Source organism: Ahaetulla prasina, chromosome 3 (assembly GCF_028640845.1).
Source record: "Ahaetulla prasina isolate Xishuangbanna chromosome 3, ASM2864084v1, whole genome shotgun sequence".
Taxonomy (NCBI): domain Eukaryota; kingdom Metazoa; phylum Chordata; class Lepidosauria; order Squamata; family Colubridae; genus Ahaetulla; species Ahaetulla prasina.
The window spans coordinates 31,433,451-31,454,434 of NC_080541.1; the positions used below are offsets into that span (position 1 = coordinate 31,433,451).

The following is a 20,984-nucleotide window of genomic DNA, read 5'->3' on the forward strand; positions in this document are numbered from 1 at the left end:
TACGGTAGCAAAAAAGATTTATTGCAAAAAACTTGAAGCAGGATTTATTTTAAATATAGAGAAAAAATATAAGATCTCTTAATAGTGGCATGCATGAAATCTATTTTTGTCTTCCCTTTCAATAAATAAATGATCAAGTATATTTTGACTCATTTGTTTAATTGTGTTCTCTTTATCTAGTTTTAGGATTTGTTTTAAATCATATTGATCAGAAATACTGAAAATTCAAGAGTTCACAAACATTAAAGCACTACGGTAGATGATTAATTTTATCTCACCTACATATTTTAGTATGTCATTTCCCATCTTTGTTTTCTATATATTATTTCAATTTCAACTCAGGTATCTCCAGTCAGTCTGGGGATTAGACTGAAGGATTATGGGATTATATACACTGTTAACAGCATTATGCATCTATTCTGACAAGCAAACTAGGAAAGGAAAACATCGGAACTATCTATCAGAAAAACAAAATTGCCTAACAACAGTTCATTTCCTCAAGTTTTCATTTCTCTCCCAAGACAGACTTCTCAAGTCACATGGCACAGAGTGTTTACATACAGCTATAGTTAAGTAATGATACAAACTGCTAATTCAATGGGTTTATATCTTTCAAATCAGCTAACCCCTATCATTCTGCAGCTAATTTTAGAGGAAGGAGCTGCAGACTGAATTGTGTAATGAAATGTGAAAAAACAGGTTCTGCTCTTCAGTGGAAAGGCTCCTTCTGTAGGGTGGCACACTTACCAATAGCCAGTTTTGGAATTTTTAGAGAGAGAAAAATCTGGAATTGGGACTACATCAAGCACCAATAGTAAGTATCTGTATTTATGATTAATGTGTTCTTTTTTGTGCACTCTAATTGCAAAAAATTTTAGGACTCCATCTCGGCTAAAAGTAGAATATAAACAGTCATCGGGAGAATATGCTACTGGTGTCTGGTCATCTGCCATATAACAATTTTCTGGTTTTATTTTCAAATGGTCTGAAATTATTACGTAGAAGGAATATAAAATTATATATAATGAGCAATCCTGTGAAGTCATTTCCTTTGAATGTTTTCAAAACAGTTGAAATTCAGATTACAAGACTGAAATTTACTTAGAACTGTAGGAAAAAAATGATAGACATAATATATTCTCCTCAGAAAAGTATCTTGTTAATAAACTATAGAATATTTCTAAGGCACTATGTCATTTCCACATAGTAAGATAAAATACACCGGGTCTAAGATTTCCTTAAATCTGAAGAAATTTTTCTAACTCAGTAAAACTTTCTGTTGTCCATATTCATTCTGTCCACAATTTCAAATGATTTTCTACATACAGACCTGGATCAGTCCGCTTCTTATATCAATACAGACTTTTGGAGTAACCAGTTCGGGACCAGGATTCCCGCTATGTTTACACCATTTAGCTTCTATGGCGACAGAGCAACACATAGGTCCAACCAGAGTCCTGCTTTTCTCCTGAAGACTAGTCTTGATAAGGAAATCACTGATGTCAAGGGTAAGTGATGATTTATTAATTATACCTAAGTAAGTGTAAAAAAACTACCTTTAATTATGCATAAATTATTCGTTGCTTTTTCTTTTCAAGAAATAAAATATTTACTTTTAAAGAAATAATTTACATAAGTATGTACAAATCATATATATTTAATGCTTTTACAACTAAAACATTTTTATTGCCAGTCAATTATATTTTTTTCATATAAGCATTAACTCATGTATTAAGATGTAAAAAGGAAGTTCTTTTAATAAATTCCATTTTTTATACTAAAGAGACGTTCAGGGAATATAGCAAACAATTTGGCAAAATGTGAATTAGTATTTTAATTAATAAATGAATTTAAATTGCTATATCATCTATTAAATTGTTACCATGCTAAACGTAATTATTATATGAGAAAATGAAAGTATCAACAATGAAATATGAACATGCAAATAAGAGTGGGGAAAACTATATGAATGGGAGACGAAATCACAAACACAGAAGAACAAAAATTCACATTTTCTAATAACACTTAAATGTTTGAATGAACTATATTTGTTAAGAGAATTAACAGCAAGTATCCTTTCTCCTTTTAGAATATTTAGTTTCCGGGAGGGTTTCCGCAGAAAAAAGAATAATATTGAACAGCAGAATACAAACATGAAGTCCTAGAGTTTTTTGAGTAGGATAACTCAAAAGACTGAGCAGATTAGAAGAAAATTAACAAGAAATGCCTTGATGCACTACACTAAAATAAAGGTATTTATTATTAAACGAGTTTTAATGCCATCACAATCAGAATGATTGTCAGCTTATAACAAGGCAGAAATCATTTTGAATGAGAATATTGATTCTCATTCAGGCTTGCAAAAATCACTAGATTATCTTTCTAAAGAAATGTTTAGATGAGTCAAAAGTGGAAATTTTCTGCTTCTAATTGCTAATTTCTTTTAGAAATTAGGGGAAATGATCTGTTTCCTTATTGTAAAATTTGAAAAGTAGTTATTATGCCAAGAATATTTTTTTTATAACAAATTGAATTAATGCTCTTTTAAAATAAGCTTTCTGTAACGTAATGTGACAGCAAATTTTCCCGTGGTAGAAAGCAACAAGCCTAATAGTTGATTAGTCAATTGCCAAAAACAAGAAATTGTTCAAACTATATCAATTATCCAAAAGGTGATAATTTATAGTCTTTGGCATTCTGAGTTTGAGAAAAAGAAATATTAATATTTGAACACTGAGTTCATTATAGAGTCCACATTAAATATACAACATATGCTGTATGTCTATAATATACAAAATAAAATGTTATAGAATAAATATAAAATGTCAATAAACAATGTAAAATTGCATAATGTCTTCATAATTATCACCTTAAAAAGGAAACTGCTCAGTTATGAAATTCACATTTTTTACTACCGGTTCTGTGGCTGTGGCTTGGTGGGTGTGGTGTGGCTTGGTGAGCGTGGCTTGGTGGGTGTGACAGGGAAAGATACTGCAAAATCTCCATTCCCACCCCATTCCAGGGGAAGGATATTGCAAAATCTCCATTCCCAGCCCACATTGGGACCACCATGGTATTTGCCTGTTCTCTGAACTATTCAAAATTTCCGCTACCGATTGTCCGAACTATTCAAAATTTCTGCTACCATTTCTCCAGAACCTGTCAGAACCTTCTGGAGTTCACCCCTGAAACTGCTGTGTTTTAAAGCTATTGAACCAGCTATATAAATGAATAATTATATGAATTTCATAGGCAATTTTATTTACCATTAAAGTATAATCTTTTTATGCCAGTAGGAAAAAACACTGTGTCCTGTGATCTCCACTGTACCGATACTTTAAGCTTTGTTATTTGTAAATGAATGTGTAACATTTTCAATAACAGTAATTATATTCTGGATCCTACTATTTAATACTGCTAAGGGACTTGATTTAGCTTCTGATAGGTTGATTCTATAGCTCTATACTACTTCCTCTTCAAAGAGGAAGACTTAAAGATGGAATGTGGTGCATGTAAAGATCATTTCCAGTTGTTTGCATAGCATTTAATTACAGATAAACATTTACTCTAAAATGGGCAATTGTCTATCTTCTAATTGCTAAGTATACTTTGTGAATTCAATAATTTCTTCAGTCAACTAATTTATGTATCATACAGTTACAGTAAAAAAAATCCTTTCATAGTTTATTTACAGTTTAAAACATTATGAACTTCACTGCTAAATTTGGTGGAAAATATTTATTTTGTGAAAAGTATTGTTTTAAAATTACAGGCTTGTAGTCCAGTTCTAAGTCTTTAAAAAATATTTAATTTCCTCTCTTATACTTACGACAATAAATTGAAATGAACGGGACTTCTCAGCCAGGGGTCTCCCCCCTATTCTAACTATGGTGCTCGTATTTGGAATTGTCATTGTGAATATTGAATTTCACTATGCTTAATTTGTAATGCCTATGGCTTATTTTTCTAAAGAAATTTAATATTTATAAAAATGAACTAAAAAATACATCCAGGGTCTACAATAGGCAGCTGTTTCATAGAACAGGATCTCCAAACCTGTGATTCAACTGCCCCAACTCCCCAATCCCTCTATAAGTCAGAGCCCTATTCCGTCTGTGTAACATAAAAGCATTTGCATCAACTGTGTTGGGGGAGAAAAGCAGGAAGATTTACTTATTGATTTCTTTTAGAAATTAGGAAAAACCGTCTGTTTCCTTATTGTAAAATTTGAAAAGTAGCTATTATGCCAAGAATAATTTTATAACAAATTGAATTAATGCTCTTTAAAAATAAGCTTTCTGTAACATAATAATGTTTATGAGTTCACAAAACAAATACTTGCTCAGTTCTTTCACTGAATTTGATAATAATGGAAAAGTTTCAGAACTCAAGACAAGGGCTACCCAGATCCTGCTGTCAACTCAAAGCAACACATGTCCCCAAAAAACACATAGAAACTACTTCATAAACTATTGTGCACAACTAATGCAAACCTTAGAAAAGATATTTCTTAGTGGGGAAGAGTTTCCAAGTAAACCAGAAGAGGCATCTTGTGTAAAGATGGATTATAGCCTATTCTAAATAGGTACCCAGAGTGTTTTGCAGTGTCCCAACAGTTGCTTGTTTAAGCAACCTCTCCCACTCTGTCTGCAAAGGTGAGGGAATGGAGAAAAGGAAAGCATAACCATGGTCATGTGAGTTCTTATTTAACAACAAAGCTACTGGTTTCAATTATGGTTGCTACATGAGGTTCATGGAATAACTGCCTCTTTATTTTTTTTTCAAAATCTGTCTTTGCAGTCCTGCCCCATTGCCTCATAGTTACACCTAACGGCCTTGATAACTTCACTAGGCACATGATGTATTATATCTAACGAAATACACAGCTGCACTTGACCAGTTAATCACAGGTATATCTTAGTTTGCTTACAGTATATTTATAAAAAAGGACTGTAACCCAACCCCTCTTTAGGCCTGTCTTTGCCTCTGGTGCTGTCAATTGGTACCTCAATCTAATGTGGTCTTCAGTGAAAAAGCACCCCTAACATATTCTACTACAAATGCAGATAAACTTATGGCCATTCTGTTTTTATCACTGTAGCTTCATGTGACTTCGAAACTAAACACTGAGGTTACAGTAAAATGTTCTACTACAAAGTTTATTTTTTTTAACCAGAGACACCTACCTTTAAAATTAACATTGATCTCAAAATTATTCTAATTTCAGTTTAAGACAAGGTGATGGAATATTTTTGTCAAGTAGTATGAATTTTGTTTATGCCCAAATGATCCATAAAGGAAAGGTTTCCATGAATTTGAAATGAAGATCATTTAACAGTCAGAAGAAACTGCAGGCAATCCTCGACTTACAACAGTTCATTTAATGACCGTTCAAAGTTACAACGGCACTGAAAAAAAAGTGACATGTCCATTTTTCACAGTTGTCACCTTTGTAGCATCCCAACAATCATGTGACCAAAATTCAGATGCTTGGCAACTGCTTCATACTTATGACCACTTATTTATTTATTTTATTTATTTATTCCCAAATCTGTTGCTATCCAAAGCTTATAATTTTCTTCATGGATACGGTGCAAGTTAACATGTTGTTTTCCTGAGCACTTGCATTGTTTTTAACAAGAGAAGAACAATTTGGTCAACTATTCTACAATTTAAAAAAAACAAAACCCAGCCCTTTGGGAGACTAATAAAAATGGTTAGATGAGATTTACAAAATATTGCCAGCCCTTGCATTGTGAAGGTCCGCTTTGATCCTTTATAGAGCTTGGATGTATCAATGTGTTGATGGAGAAAAGGCAATCAGACTCCGTTAAAACGGGGCTTCTGTATGTCATTATAAAGTATGGGATGCCATATGCTAGAAAGAAATAAGTAGGTAGTCTTTATACAGCTGGAAGTGATCTAGGAATGCTTGACAAATGTGCAGGCATGTGATTGATACTAACCAGAAGCTGATTTGCATAGCAATTACTTGAAGCCAGAACTATTAACTTTTATAAACCACTATATAACTTATTTTGCTCTCAAAATATAATAGTGAAAGATGTAGCACAATGACAATTGACAAGGGCAAATAAGTAAAGACAACTATAAAAAAAAATCCCTCATTCCTGAGCAGCAAAATTCTAATGGTCCGTATATTTTATGTTTCCCCCCAGGCTTTCTGAAGTGCTCCTGCAAGAAGAAAATCATTTTAAGCAGTCTTCTCCTTCCCATTTAGCTCCATTCTCTTAAATAATTATTTATAGCTGTATCCTGCTTCTTGGTTTATCTCCAACAGCTTCTTCTCTTGGACCAAAAAGATATCTCAACTTCATTCTTCTGCCAATAGCTCCTTCTTTCTTGGAAACCTAGGAGTTGTTCTGTACAATTTCCAGCCAAACAGATTCAGTGTACTTATACATGTGTGGTTTGTGAATGAATGAACACGTGCATTTGCATTACCTTTATGTAATTTGAAACAAAGTACATGAAGAAGCAAGGAAGTAAGATTACAAAAATTAAAAAAAAAACATCTTCCCACAATATTACCTACGTACTATGACTGGCAGTATTATTCAAAGAAAATTCTTGCTTTTCTCCTGTTATCTGACCCAGTTTGTAACTACATTACTGTTTGCTAGGATGTTACTATATGGAAAACTTGCAGTCTGTCATGAATTAAGAACATTTTTGGTTCAAACAAGTTATGTAAGAACTTATGTAAGAATCCAATAATAATCTCTCAAATGTATGAATTGCGAGTGGTGGGTTGCTACCGGTTCTCCCTGGTTCAGGTGATCCGGTAGTGGCAATGGTGAGTTGATAGCAAACCGGTTTGCTGCGACCATGAGCTGGGCCCTCCTGCCCGCCCCTGCGCTATACCTACCTATATTCATTCATTTTTAGCCCAGCTGATAGGCACGGCAGAGCGGATTGCCACGCTTCCGCTGTTCTGAAATTCAATGTGCTTGCGCGAACCACAAGTTTGTCATGTGTGCGAACAAAACAAGCACATGCACGCAAAGCACATGCAAAGCGTGTGCACAAAGCGAACTGGTGGTAACATCAGTTGAAACCCACCATTGATGCATTGTGTCTGAATATGTAACCAAATCAATTAGGCTTCTTGCATATTTTTTTTATTAAAATTCCAAATGCAAGAAATGATTCCACTAACATAGTTAAAAAAACATTTTCAGATATTGAAAAGCATTACATAGTATCTTCAAAAATTTGAAGAGTACCAATGCTTTTGTCATCTTTGGGTTAATATAAAAACCCATTAGTAAAATAGTTACAAATGGAGAACTCTGGATCAAAAATATTTTAAATAGTGGATGTTTCTTCTATTGACAATCACTGACAATGAGTTAGTAAGTTATAATGAAATCTGCAAAATGGCATGTAAATCTAGTCATACAGTTCTTCCAAAAGCATTTTCGTTTTGTTATAACTGAAGAAAGATAGATATTTTGGGTGCAACATTTGGGCAAATCTATTATAATTTCTATGTTTATTATTCTACCCTCTTGTCTCCAGCCTCCAAACACCCTGTTGAAAACTTAGTTGTCAGAAATCTTACTGGTTTAAGTTAAGGAGCTTGAAGCTTAGGTGAAAATAACTGATTTTAAACCTACACAACAAATGTTTTTAATATAGATCTAGCATGATCTTATGGGTGTGTTTATATTTGCAAGAGGAAAGAGACAAAAAACTACCATGTGTAATTTTGTTCCCTCTGTTTTTCTGAACAGTGTCTCTCCTGTAAACTCCTTGAAATCCTGTGTTTCTATTGAGATTTAATTGAAGGAGGTTTAATCGAGGTGAAGATCTCATGAGGGAATGCTTTACAATGGGGTGTGGTTTTTTTGGGGGGGCAATGGTTCTTTCTCATCACTAAAAGGGTTGTTGGTTAGAGAAATTTTGAGACATTGTTCATCTAATTTCTTGTTCTGGTAATTTGACAGAGAATTTCAAAAGACCATTTGGGCTCAGGTCTAATCAGAGTGAATTAAAAAGGAACATTGTACATTTTATGATAACCTTGCTCCTGGACTTTTATTGGATTATTATCCATCTGGTAATTATGATTATCAGCCAGTTTTTTCATCTCCTGCTTCTACTGGCAATTCTGAAGGTTGAGGGGGATGAAAGAAGAATCAGTGTCAAAACAGCAAGGCTAATGAAAAAATCCTGATGTGTAGCCCACTGCTGCTAATTTCCTTCGATTGCAAACTGCACAATTGAAACTAATCAGCATTGTCACAGAAGGTCACAAAGATCTACTTAATAAGATATTAAAAGATGAAAGAACGGATCTTGAAGGATGGCATTTTTGTTAATAAAAGACTGTGCTAGGAAATGACCAGACTGTAACACCACCAGCAGCAAAACAATCAGGTTATATGAAAAAATTAGTAGTGAACAAATACAATAGATTAGATTACTGGATTTCTCCTTTGTGTGAAACCAAGTTTGGGGAGAATGAACTGGTCACTCGAGTACCATACTTCAACACTGTCAATTAACCAATCTTCACTGAGTCTTTTTTAGCATTATATATGGCCTCATATGGGCTCTGTAAAAATACAAGATGTGTTATCAGTGATAAACAGATATTAATAACCTTGAACATATCAAATCCTTGACTGTAACCTTAATGTAGGTTCCTCCTGCATTACAGCAGCCTTGGCAGCCTGAACATATATTTTGTTTGAGTTACTTCAAACACTAAACATTCAGGGACTTATATTACTTTAATCCACTGCAGGCAGTGCTTCATTTAATTTTATTGGCTGTGCTGGAGGTAGTGGATCTATCTGGGGGGCGGTGGAGAGGGGGAAAGCTCTTTTACTATCTTTTCAAAAGGGCTTAATTATATTTTATAGCCTGGGCCAGGAGCCCTGCTTGTTTTCTGTCTAACAAGGTTCAAATGGAGTTCAGACAAGCGATGAATCAGAAGCAAAGTCAGAGATGGTTATCTTTATGAAATGAGCTCATCACCATTTAGGAAAGGAGCAGGTACATCACGGTCAGTGCTGAATGTTAAATAATCTGGAAATCAGATGGTGGTCAGTGATCTGATAGTTTTTGATTTATTGTTTTGTATCTTCATTCAGAGAAAATGTATCTAACCTAATTTTAAATATATATTTTCTCTTGGATTAATTGCAGCTTTATGCTTAGAATACTTAGAAGAATATTTAACCCTGTACCTGTACCTGTACCTGCAAAAATAGTTTACCAGTACCCCAAAGTAAAGAAGCAATTCAGAACTGTTAAATTATTGTGTGAACCCAACATTTTAAACATTCTATGTTTAATGTGCAATAATCAAAGTGTATTCCATTATTACTGTATAAATTGTATTGAGTATGTCATTCCATCTGAATATAATCTTTGCTCACACTTCCCTAAATTAACTGGCAAATGGAATTTTGATTATAATGGAGTTTTATATTTGGGGTCTTTCTCAAAATCAGCACGCTATGATTAATTGTATTAGCGAGGAGGTGATGGAAGAAGCCTGTTTATCAGTAGCAACTATGAATTCTATTATAAAGTAACATTAGGGCATCTGACCAGGATTAATAGTGATACTCGGTCGTGGGATTAGGTAGTATCTTATTTCATGGATTTTAGGCCATCTGTTCCTCCCCCCTACATTTAGGTCTGCAGAACTATAAAAGCAGCTCTACCTTAGGGACTATAGAAAGGAATTAGGATTGTTCTGCTTTTCATTATCACAAGATTCAGTAACTCATTTCATTGTCAGGATAATCCTCTTTTACTCTTTCTTTTGCGCTTGCAGAGTATGCCAAAATGACAAATAAAATCCCAGATGTTACAGAGCTGATGAGGTCGCCACCTTTCCTTGAGTGTTGTGTTTAAGCTACTTGGGACCCAGCATCAAAAGTGACAGGGTCCTGATGCCCACACCCAATATTCATTATGATTTGTTAGTGATTTGTATAGATATCTACCAGCTGAACTTCCACTTCAACCCTCAGCGGCCATGAAAACGTTTTGCTTCTTCTCTAGTTTTTACTGATGAATTAATTTCCTATTGTTTAAACCAGGGGTCTCCAACCTTGGTCCTTTTAAGACTTGTGGACTTCAACTCCCAGAGTCCCTCAGCCAGCTTTACTGATGAAGTCCACAAGTCTTAAAGGGACCAAGGTTAGAGACCCCTGGTTTAAGCACTGGGAAGAGTTTATGATTATGATTTTTTTCTAAAAGTCTTTTGGTACTTCTAAGAAGATTGTTACTCTAGCTTATTATTTTAAGTAGTCAGAATTAACTTTATGTTATATTTTTCCTAAGATAAATATTTTTAAGCATCAAAAGACATGATAACAGTTTGGCAGACTCTTCCAATTAGATGCATGGATTTTTTTTTGGGGGGGGGGAATCAACTGTATTGGTTTCTGTAAAATCCTTTGTATTTGAGAATACAATGCATCCCATTTTGAAGCTTTTACAACTTCCAATTTTTATTTGTAGATGGCTTCTTTTAGCCAAATAATTTCAATGTAAGAAAAAGAAATAATTTCTAAATACATGAGAAAGAACAATGGAATATACTGATTATAGCTCTATAGTTCATTGTGTTTCATTCTTCAGCTCAAGACTTGAAAAAATAATTTTAATCTTCCCTCTGTAATTATCTTTTTCCTTGTATTCCATTCTGTTTTAGCTGTGAGATACCACAATCAGAATTACTGGACAAATTGCAAAAATAACCAATATAAAATATGTTTTATATTTATGTAAAAAGAAAATCCAACGTTATTGAAAATAACTATAAATGTCTTAATAAAATTTTCTTCTACTGTTCTAATTACTGTCCTAGATTACTTCAGTGAATTGCAAACTGTGCATGTAATAAACTCTGTGACCACTTAAAAATTAGAGAAGACTGATTACTCTGCAGAGGCAATGATGATGCTAGTAGTAGATTTTATTTGTTCTTTTGAGAAACAGCAGCAACAACAAATCCAGCCTATTGATTTTACTCAAAGTTGTAAAATACAACAGATATGATTTTGTCCTTCTGCTAGCCAGCATAATCTGGGAATTCTTTGGAATATATTTGCTCTAAGAATTATTTCAGATGCATTGTACAAATAAAAACTGACTCTAGCAAAATCTCACAATTTAGGCAATGCTGAATTGATCAATGCTGAACTGATTAACTGATAGGGATTTTATAGTAGAGAAATACTTGATTATTCTTGGAATACTTGGGGTTGTGGAACTTAAATCTAGTTCCTTGCTTTTTCATTTAAACGGCACAGTCAGCAATTATACTAGAACTGATTATTCAAAAGTTTTAGTCAGAAGATCAGACATTATTCAGGTCTACCAAGACCTGCCCCCAGTGGTGAGATTCAACCCATTTAGCAACCAGTTCGCCAAAAATGTGACTGTGTATGCCTGCGCACATGCACGGCTTCCGTGCATGGGCGGCTTCTGCCACGTGGTGAGGCTCGACTGAGCAGCCTTTCAGGGCCTGCTCCCCTCTATCTCTGCTCTCTGGGGCGGCTGCAAGATCTCCGCTGCAGTGCTTTCCAGATGGAACTTCTTGCAGGTAAGAACAACCATCCGTTCCATTCCCAAACTGCTTCGGTCATCCTGCGCCCCTCCCCTCTGGCGGCCCTTCGGCCTAGCATGGCAGGCTGCAGGCTGAATAAATTGCTTCGGCCTGGGGGGGGCATAGGTTGAGGCCAGAGTGGGGCTGCAGCATGCAGGCGGAGGCCCGGGGCAATGGTGCATTCCCCGACCCAGCTGAGGGAAAGGACAAAGGCCAGAGCCGGGGAATGTTGCATCCCTGGTCCCTGACCAAGGAAAGGGCGAGCGGGCAGCATGCTTACTTTTGGTGAGCAGAGCAGGCAAAGCACAGAGGCGAGGCACAGAGATTGGCTGGGTGGCAAAAGGAAGATAATAAAGCTGGGATTAGCCGGTGGTTGATTTTGCTGATTTTGCTGGTTCTCTGAACTACGAAAAATCTAACAACTGGTTTGCCCGAACCGATCCGAACTGGCTGAATCTCACCCCTGCCTACCCCTCTTGCTCTGGATTCTGCTGGACTGAGTGGCAAGACCTGAACAGTAATGGATGGAAGGAAGTCAGAACTGTCTTGAAGGAATACTGCTTTGTCAAGCTTCCTGACCATATAGGGTTCCTCTCCTATTCAAGCTAACACCCTTCACATCTTCCTGCTCAATATAAGGGTGTTTTGCCTGTGGTTGAAAACACTGCATCATGCAACCCTACATTTGGGAACAGACTGTAACTAACAGGAAAATCACCCCATCACCAATCCAAAGGATCACATACTACATGCCACTGGTGAAATCCAATTTTTTTTACTACCGGTTCTGTGGGCGTGGCTTGGTGGGCATGGTGTGGCTTGGTGGGTGTGGCAGGGGAAGGATACTGCAAAATCTCCATTCCCATCCCACTCCAGGGGAAGGATACTGTAAAATCTCCATTCCCATCCCACTCCAGGGGAAGGATACTGTAAAATCTCCATTCCCACTCTGCTCCAGGGGAAGGCTACTGCAAAATCCCCATTCCCTCCCCACTCCTGGGGGAAGAATATTGCAAAATCTCCATTCCTACCCCACTCTGGGGCCAGCAAGAGGTGGCATTTGCCAGTTCTCCAAACTACTCAAAATTTCCGCTACAGGTTCTCCAAATTGCTCAAAATTTCCACTACCCGTTCTCCAGAACCTGTCAGAACCTGCTGGATTTCACCCTGCTACATGCTACATTATCACTGTGGAATGTATAACTGGAAAGACTGTTAAACAGCGTTCAATTACTGACATTTCTGCCAGTTTTGATAATTTTATATATGAAAAAAGCACACAAATGAGAACATCAGATGCTCCAAAAAGCTTGAGCTATGATTAGTTTGTTGCTTTATAAATTATGATGGACTCATTTTTAATTTTTTCCTCCAATGTGCCAGAAAATTTGTAAAGTCCAGTTATATCCCTCTGCTATTAGCCACCTTAAGAAAGGGAGAAGGGAGTAAAACAGGGGTGAAATGCTCCTGGTTCGGACCGGATCACCCGGTCCGAACCAGATGGCGGCGGGTGGTTCGGAGAACCGGTAGCAAAAATCCCTGCCCTCACCAATGCCCAGCTGAGCCATGTGATCATCAGAGGTTTTTTATTTTTATTTTTAAAAGCATTTTTTCTTTGGTAGAAAAAATACATTTAAAAAGAAAAAGAAAAACCTCTGATGATAATGCGGCTCAGCTGGGTGCTGGCCAAAAAATGGGGGGTGAGGTTCCCCCCCATTTTTTGATTTGGCTAGCAGGCTTCCCTGAAGCCTGAAGCTGCTGGGAGCAAAACGGACCCCACTTTTTTGGTTTGGCTAGCAGGACTACTCCCCACCCAGTTTTTTGGTTGGCTAGCAGGCTTCAGGTAGGCTGGGAGGAAAAATGGTGTGTGTGTGTGTGGGTTCATTTGAGAGAGAAAGAGAGAGAGAGAGAGAGAGAGAAAGAAAGGAGGGAGGGAGGCAGGGAAGGAAGGAAGGAAGGAAGGAAGGAAGGAGTACAAACCTGGCACTAGACACAGCTTCAGAGGATAATCCAGGGCTGGAAGGGACCTGGAGGTCATCTAGTCCAACCCTGCTCCAGCAGGACATTGTTAGTGAGTTTCTGTCTTTTGATCCCCCAGTCACATGGTTACATAGCCATGGCCACCCAGTCACATGACACCCCCCCCAACCAAGCCATGCCCACCAAACCATGCCCACAGAACCGATAGCAAAAATTTTTAGATTTCACCCCTGGAGTAAAAGGATGAAGGAGAATCACAGTCACTAAAGCATATATTCAGAACCAGATAGTACCACAACTGGGTAGGGCAGGGTATTACCCCTAAATTAAGAGGCATTTCTGGATAGGTAATCCCATACATGTGAAAAAAAGAAGTCAGATTATATCTTCTTATGTGCCAAGAAGATACCATTACAGCTGGTTTTTTTTTAAAAAAAATAAGGAAATTGGTATTGTTTGACTATGATATGTATGTGTACAGTATTGTTTATTTTGTAAACTTTGTGTGCATTATATTAAAATCTTAATGTTTACATCTTAAGTTATAAATTATAAAGTGTGAGGACTATATTTATTTATTGACTGAGTTTCAATGTATGTGCTTGTATATATTTATATTAAGCTTTTAAATACTAAAAGTATTTGCATACTAAAAATAAAGATCATGTTGCATGTATTGTTTGTTAAGCCCTGCTGAACGATTGCTAAATATAGAAATGTGCATTAGGTTTGGGCACTAGAAGAAAGAAAACTCTCAAGTTAAAATGTGAAAAGAACATTTTTATACTGCAGAAATAACTCATTGGCTATGTTAAAGTAAACCGCACAGTATACTGTATATTAGGCCTCTCAGGTTGTTTGTGTACTGAGACTGGATGAAACATTTAAATGATTGCTCTCAATATTTGCTACAGGAATTTTGAAATATTATCTCCTAGTTTGGTTTTAGGTAAGCATGTATCACCATCCCACTTATTTTTGTGACTCAAGAGTGAAAAAACAGATGTTTGTATGAGTCCCTATTGTTTCCTACAGCAGAATACTCAAAATGTTTTCAATTTTGTCTCTACAGATCATGGAAGATTTGAAGCATTTGGAGTTTTGTTCTGTTGGCCATTTTGTGCTTAATGCAAAACAAAATCCTTTTTTTTCTTTTGCACCATGGGTGGGTTCTGCTTACCTTTACTACCTTTATTACTGGTGCGCATGCTGAGCAGAAACTTTTGCGCATGTACAGATCATCTATGACAACATCCAAGTGGGTGGGCGGAGCCTCCCCCCAGTTTTACTACCGGTTTGCAAGAACCGGACCAAACCGGGGGCAACCCACCGTTTTGTATATACCCATACTAGTAAGCTATGTAGAATGTCTCTTCCCATTCCTTTTAATCAAATCTGATTGTGCTGGATTAAAGTCATATTCATATAGAAGAGAGAATAGAATACACTGTACAAGAAAAAAATATCTTTATATTGTAAATTGGAATCTCATAATATTCACGTTACATTAAAGGGGGGATGGATGGAAAAGCAAGTAGCTGTTTTCTTTTTGGGTTGGAGTCTTTAAATGTAAGTGAGGTTTAGGAATAAGGATTAGGAGTGATGGAGAGTGCTGCACTGGATTGAAAGGAGAGGAAGAAGGAAGAGAAAGGACAAACGGGGATGGGGATGAAAGCAAGGAATGAGTTTGAGAGAGCTGGAGAACTGTAACGGCTATGAATGCTGGGAGCAAACTTAGAATAATGTATCAGGAGATAACCAGTGATCAGAAACCAACAGAAGCTGCAAATTACGTAAAAGAACCTCAGACTCCTAGGATCTGAACCCAGGGAAGAAAGCATCAGTGACTGGACAAATCTATGAGGATAGATGAATTGCAGGAAAAAAAGAGCAAGCAAGAAGTTCTTCGTCATAATAGTCAATAAGCAAGCAACCATCGTTAGAGGTGGAAAATATAAAATACAAAAAGTTTGTTCTAATATAGTAAATTAGGTGAAGTGCAATTATTTACCAGACGGAGTGGTAGATATTGTGGATTGGTTCTGATGCTGGAGACTGGATTGTGAAAAATGAATAATTAATGTAGATCATCCTTTGGGTGAGAGAAAAGGTGACAAAGGACTGTGCGGAGACAACTATTGGTATGGGCCATCCTCTGATGGAGCGTCTATCAGTAGTAAGAATTCTGAGGAGCCTATACCTGAGCAGAACCTTGATCAACCCAATCCCAAACAGATAAAACTATAGCTTGGGGAAAGAAGTGAAGCATGGGTTAAAGGGCGTTTACAATGAAAGTGGTGTAATGAAAGAGTAGCTATGGAGTAAAGGCAAAAAGTGTGGTGGAAAGGAAGCTGGGACAAGAGAGGTAGGTAGGTGAGTTAATTGTCCTTTAAGTCATCTAGTGGGAGAGTGGAAAGGAACAATAACCCAACAAGAAAAACACAGACTTCAGAGGATAATTAGAACTGCAGAAAAAATAATTGCTACCAACTTGCCTTCCATTGAGGACCTGTATACTGCACGAATCAAGAAGAGGGCCGTGAAAATATTTGCAGATCCCTCGCATCCTGGACATAAACTGTTCAACTCCTACCCTCAAAACGACGCTATAGAGCACTGCACACCAGAACAACTAGACACAAGAACAGTTTTTTCCCAAAGGCCATCACTCTGCTAAACAAATAATTCCCTCAACACTGTCAGACTATTTACTGAATCTGCACTACTATTAATCGTTTCATAGTTCCCATCACCAATCTCTTTCCACTTATGACTGTATGACTATAACTTGTTGCTGGCAATCCTTATGATTTATATTGATATATTGATCATCAATTGTGTTGTAAATGTTGTACCTTGATGAACGTATCTTTTCTTTTATGTACACTGAGAGCATATGCACCAAGACAAATTCCTTGTGTGTCCAATCACACTTGGCCAATAAAATTCTATTCTACATTCTACATTCTACATAAGGAGGAGGGAGCATCAACAGGGAAGTATAATGGAAAATGGAAAGGTAGATGTGGTCTGCCCTCTCAGAAGAGGGACTTGAAAGCTCAAGCCAATCCCCACTTTTATATTTCCACAACGTTCATCTCAGGAATCGTGTGTTAGGGTCCTAAATCCTAGCTCATCCTATGGAATATAGTTTTGCATATAATAAATACTTCTTTATCCATGATTTAATCATGGATTATAGGGTAGACCTATATCAATGATAGGGACACAGTGGCTTAGTGGGTAAGACGCTGAGCTTGTCGATTGAAAGGTTGGCAGTTCAGCAGTTCAAATCCCTAGTGCCGCATAACAGGGTGAGCTCCTGTTACTTGTCCCAGCTTCTGCCAACCTAGCAGTTCGAAAGCAGGTAAAAAATGCAAGTAGAAAAATAGGCACCACCTTTGGTGGGAAGGTAACAGTGTTCCGTGCGCCTTTGGCATTGAGTCATGCCGGCCACATGACCACGGAGATGTCTTCTGACAGCGCTGGCTCTTTGGCTTTGAAACGGAGATGAGCACCGCCCCCTAGAGTCGGGAACGACTAGCACGTATGTGCGAGGGGAACCTTTACCTTTTTATATCGATGATACTAGTTGAATAAGAGGGGGAAGTTCCTCTCTCAAAACCCAGTTGGATTTCAAGTGTTGCATCAGCAAAACTCAAAGTAAGGGAGCAGGTTTGGTGATTGTCATCTGGGAGATTCTGCAAGTGACCAAAACATTGTTCTACAGCATGTAAAGTTCACATAAGAGGTTGGTCTTGAAGGACAAGTGGTTGTTTTACTATTCTCTGGCCTCCATGTTACATACTTTTATCAATGCTTGGGCAGCTTGAATTTACCACAATTTATTTCTTGAAAAGGAAGAAACTGCTTGGTCATCATGTAGGGAATCAGGGAAAGGCTTGAGTCTTTTCCAAATACAATTTCATTTCCTGGAACTTAAGCAATGTTTCAGCCCCCTTTGCTTATATAATACTTTTTGCCTATTTTCCTCAACACCATCTTCCTGATTCTCTATACCATGAGATTATCCTGAGTCATCATGGGTTTGACCAGCATAATATACATGTTAGATCTGTTTTTCCCCCTCTAGAAATAGCTGAAAAGGACCGAGGAGGTATCATACTAAAATCATTTCTAATTTCTATGATGTTAACTGGTGACACAAACATCTGCAGGGAGAAGGATCTATTTGAGTGATCTTGCTGCCAATCTCTGATGGCCAGCTCAGATTCAAAAAAGACTGAGATGAAGGAAGCTGCTCAAAGTGCCTCAGATAATGCTAGCCTCAAGAGGCACTTAAGGCTGACATAACAGGAGACAACAGTTGGCCAATGGCTGCATCCAGGACCTCCACCCAGAGCTGCATACATAGCAAAACAGAAATTTACATGGCTCCCCACAAGGTTTCCACCATTGTCTGCGCTCGGTGCGAACTCCCTGTAAGAGCCCCCACTGCCCAGCTGTTCTCTATTGGGAACAACCTCTCAGCTTGCCAGCACTCTGCGTCCTAAACCTGCTGTCTAAGAAATCTCTGCTTCTTGGAACTGTATAGCTGACAAGCCAACGCTGGTCTCCTGGATCTTGGACTGTGACCTTATAATGATCTCACATACTACTTTGGAAATCATGCAAACAAGCTTACACCTTTCTCCCTACTGTACACACATCCTGCCTGCCACTGTCTGTATTATTTAAACTTCAGAATAAGGTCTTTTAACAGTGTGTGAGAGTGTTTGGCCTGGAAAAGAAGAAATAGAACCTACATGTTTCCAAGAATGCCTGGGGAGTTTCCCAAGGCAGGCAGTTCTGTTGTGTGCTTTGTTCACCACTGGAATGAGAGGTTAGCAGTGGTGCTTGACAGGGTTGCTCCTAAACACCCAGTCTCTGAACTGCTGAGCCAACAGAACTCCTTGGTTTACTGAGGAGCTCTAAGAGATGAAGCTACGGAAGAGATGCCTGAGGCAATACTGGCGTGCAATGAAGAAGAACAAATGTAATTATACTGTGCTAGTAAGAGCAGTGAAGTGTGATTATCCTACTTTTATTGCATATGCAGATAGCCACACAGCAGCATTATTTAGAGTTACATATTCCCTGTTGGGGAAATCCGGGGCTGGAAAAAGGGCTGCTGGATCATTGCAAAGAATTCACTCAGCATCTGAAGGGTAGAGTTTCTCACATTTTTCTCAAAGTTAAATGCTACTTGGCTAAATTCTTGTTGAGATTGTCTGGGATTAATTTGAGCCTGAGGATCCTGAGGAAGTGTCCAATGTTATCTGTGCTGTCAGCTGAGTATAGTGCAGAAATGGTTGCTATTGCTTTTGCTGATAAACTCTGGCAAGATCAAAATAAGAGGAGAAGAAATCTCCTGCTCCCATTGGATCTCTTAGCTGCATTCAGTACTATTGACCATGGAATCATTTTTGGATTGGTTGCAAAAGCTGGTGGTTTGAGCAATGCTTTTCAATGATTCTCCTCTTTCCTTAGTGATTCATCCAATCTGGTTAGGAGAGAGGTCATGTCCTCTGTTGTGAAGCATCACATGGCTGGTCCTTTTTTCTGTTTAGGATCTACTTGAAGCCTTTGGGAAAGGTAATCCGTCACCTAGGGTGAGGTATCATCAATCTGTGGATGATACTCAACTCCATGTCTTTGCCACAGGCTGAGAAGGAATTGTAATGTAGGTCCTGACCTAACACCTGGAGGCTATTAGGGTTGGATGCAGAAGAAGAGGCTTAAGCCAAATCCTAGCAAGATGGAGTAGCTGACTAATTCCAGAGATATTTCATCCTTAGTTCTGAATAAAGCTGGCTCACAATTTGTGTGTCCTCCTGAACTCACAGTTCCTGCTTGAACAAAAAGTTGAAACTGTGGCCAGGACAGCCTTTGGACAATTATGTCTTGTGTGCCAATTGAGGCCATTTCCAAAACAGCCGTCTTTTGTTCATAGTACTTGGGCTCTCACCTTGCATCTACATCAGGGGTCAGCAACCTTAAACACTCAAAGAGCCACAAAGGTCCTAACCGGAAGCCCCTCGTTCATTTTTGGAGACAACCGGAAGTCCGGTTCCCCCAGCATAGAGTCTCCTCCTAGAACAGCGTCCTTTTTCCTCTACCTGTCCTAACTGAAAACCCTATCAACTGTGGAGCCGACCAGCAACAAGAAGCCACAGCAGAGGGATGAAAGAGCCACATGCGGCTCCAGAGCCACAGGTTGCTGACCCCTGATCTACATTATTGGAATCACTCTAATACACAGATGCCCTTGGAAGCCATTAGGAGACTTCAGCGGGTTTTAGCATGAAGCAGCCTAGGAATTTATGGGAATACGAACAGTCAGTCACCCACCAATCCACACAAACTAACAAATGCATTGCTCTGATAATTTTTATTACTATTAAAGCAAAAATTCTAGGTAGAATTGGTGGTTTTTTTCAGCATTCAAAGTCAGCTTTGGTCTCCATTCATGTGCCAAAGAGCAGATAATGATATGTTCAGTCTTGCATTAAGATATACTATATTAGCTTGCCACACTGCATCACTATTGTGTGCGTTTTCACAAAGAGAACATATCTCTGTTTACCAATCCATATGAAGCCTTGTTTGCTTTCAGCGATATTCTGCATGTATTTCTATGCATAGAAGCCAACAAGATCCCATAAAGCATGTATCAAACAGATTGCTCAATAGAAAAGAGGCAAGTACAAGTAGCAAACTCAAAATATGCATTTTTGATATTTCCTAAAATAGGAAGGAAACGTACTATAAAAATTCCTGATGAATAATCTCTGGAAAACATAATTTACTCTGTAAGGTTATCAGTTAATGAAACCTGCTTTAAAATCATTAGACACAGCCATAAGCTTTTGTTTTGCTTCTATGAGGGGGAAAACCTGCTTTTCACACATTCCCAATTGAAGCTTTTAAAAAATGGTTCTCAGCACAAGAGGATTCCTCTTACATTACAAACCAACTTCCATCTCTTACACAAAGACTCATCTGGAAAAGAGGCCGTTTACACTGTTTATAAAATACTGTCACATAAAATTTGTAAGGAAAAAAAAGCCATTCACTAAAAATAGCTTGCGTAAGTAAGGGATTAGAGTAGTTTCTGCTGCTATAATTGCTCCTTTGTAGTTTTTTTTTTCCATGATGTTTCTGAACAGCGCTTTTTGACTATGTTTATTAAAGTCAGCACATCAAAAAGGATCAAAGCCACTGCTAGTGAGAACTAAAAAAAAGCCCCAAGTGTGTTGTATTGTCTCATGGGAGAATTATGCAGATTCAAGTAAACAAGTGCAAATTGTTGAGGTTTTAATGAAAATTTTCTACAATTATTGAATCTGAAGTCATTGGTTATTATAACATCTGTATAACAGATGGCCATTTTGTATAAAAGGCAAGC

General features: G+C 37.8%; 1 protein-coding gene across 4 annotated transcripts in view; it reads right to left on the minus strand.

The window, feature by feature from the left end:
- VPS13B (vacuolar protein sorting 13 homolog B) overlaps positions 1-20,984 on the minus strand; it is a 357,489-nt gene that overhangs the window by 92,922 nt on the left and 243,583 nt on the right. For all 4 annotated transcript variants that reach the window (XM_058175718.1, XM_058175717.1, XM_058175719.1 and 1 more), the window contains one exon: positions 1,331-1,533. In XM_058175718.1, the coding sequence (XP_058031701.1) occupies positions 1,331-1,533 (203 nt within the window). The remainder of the gene's footprint in view (positions 1-1,330; positions 1,534-20,984) is intronic.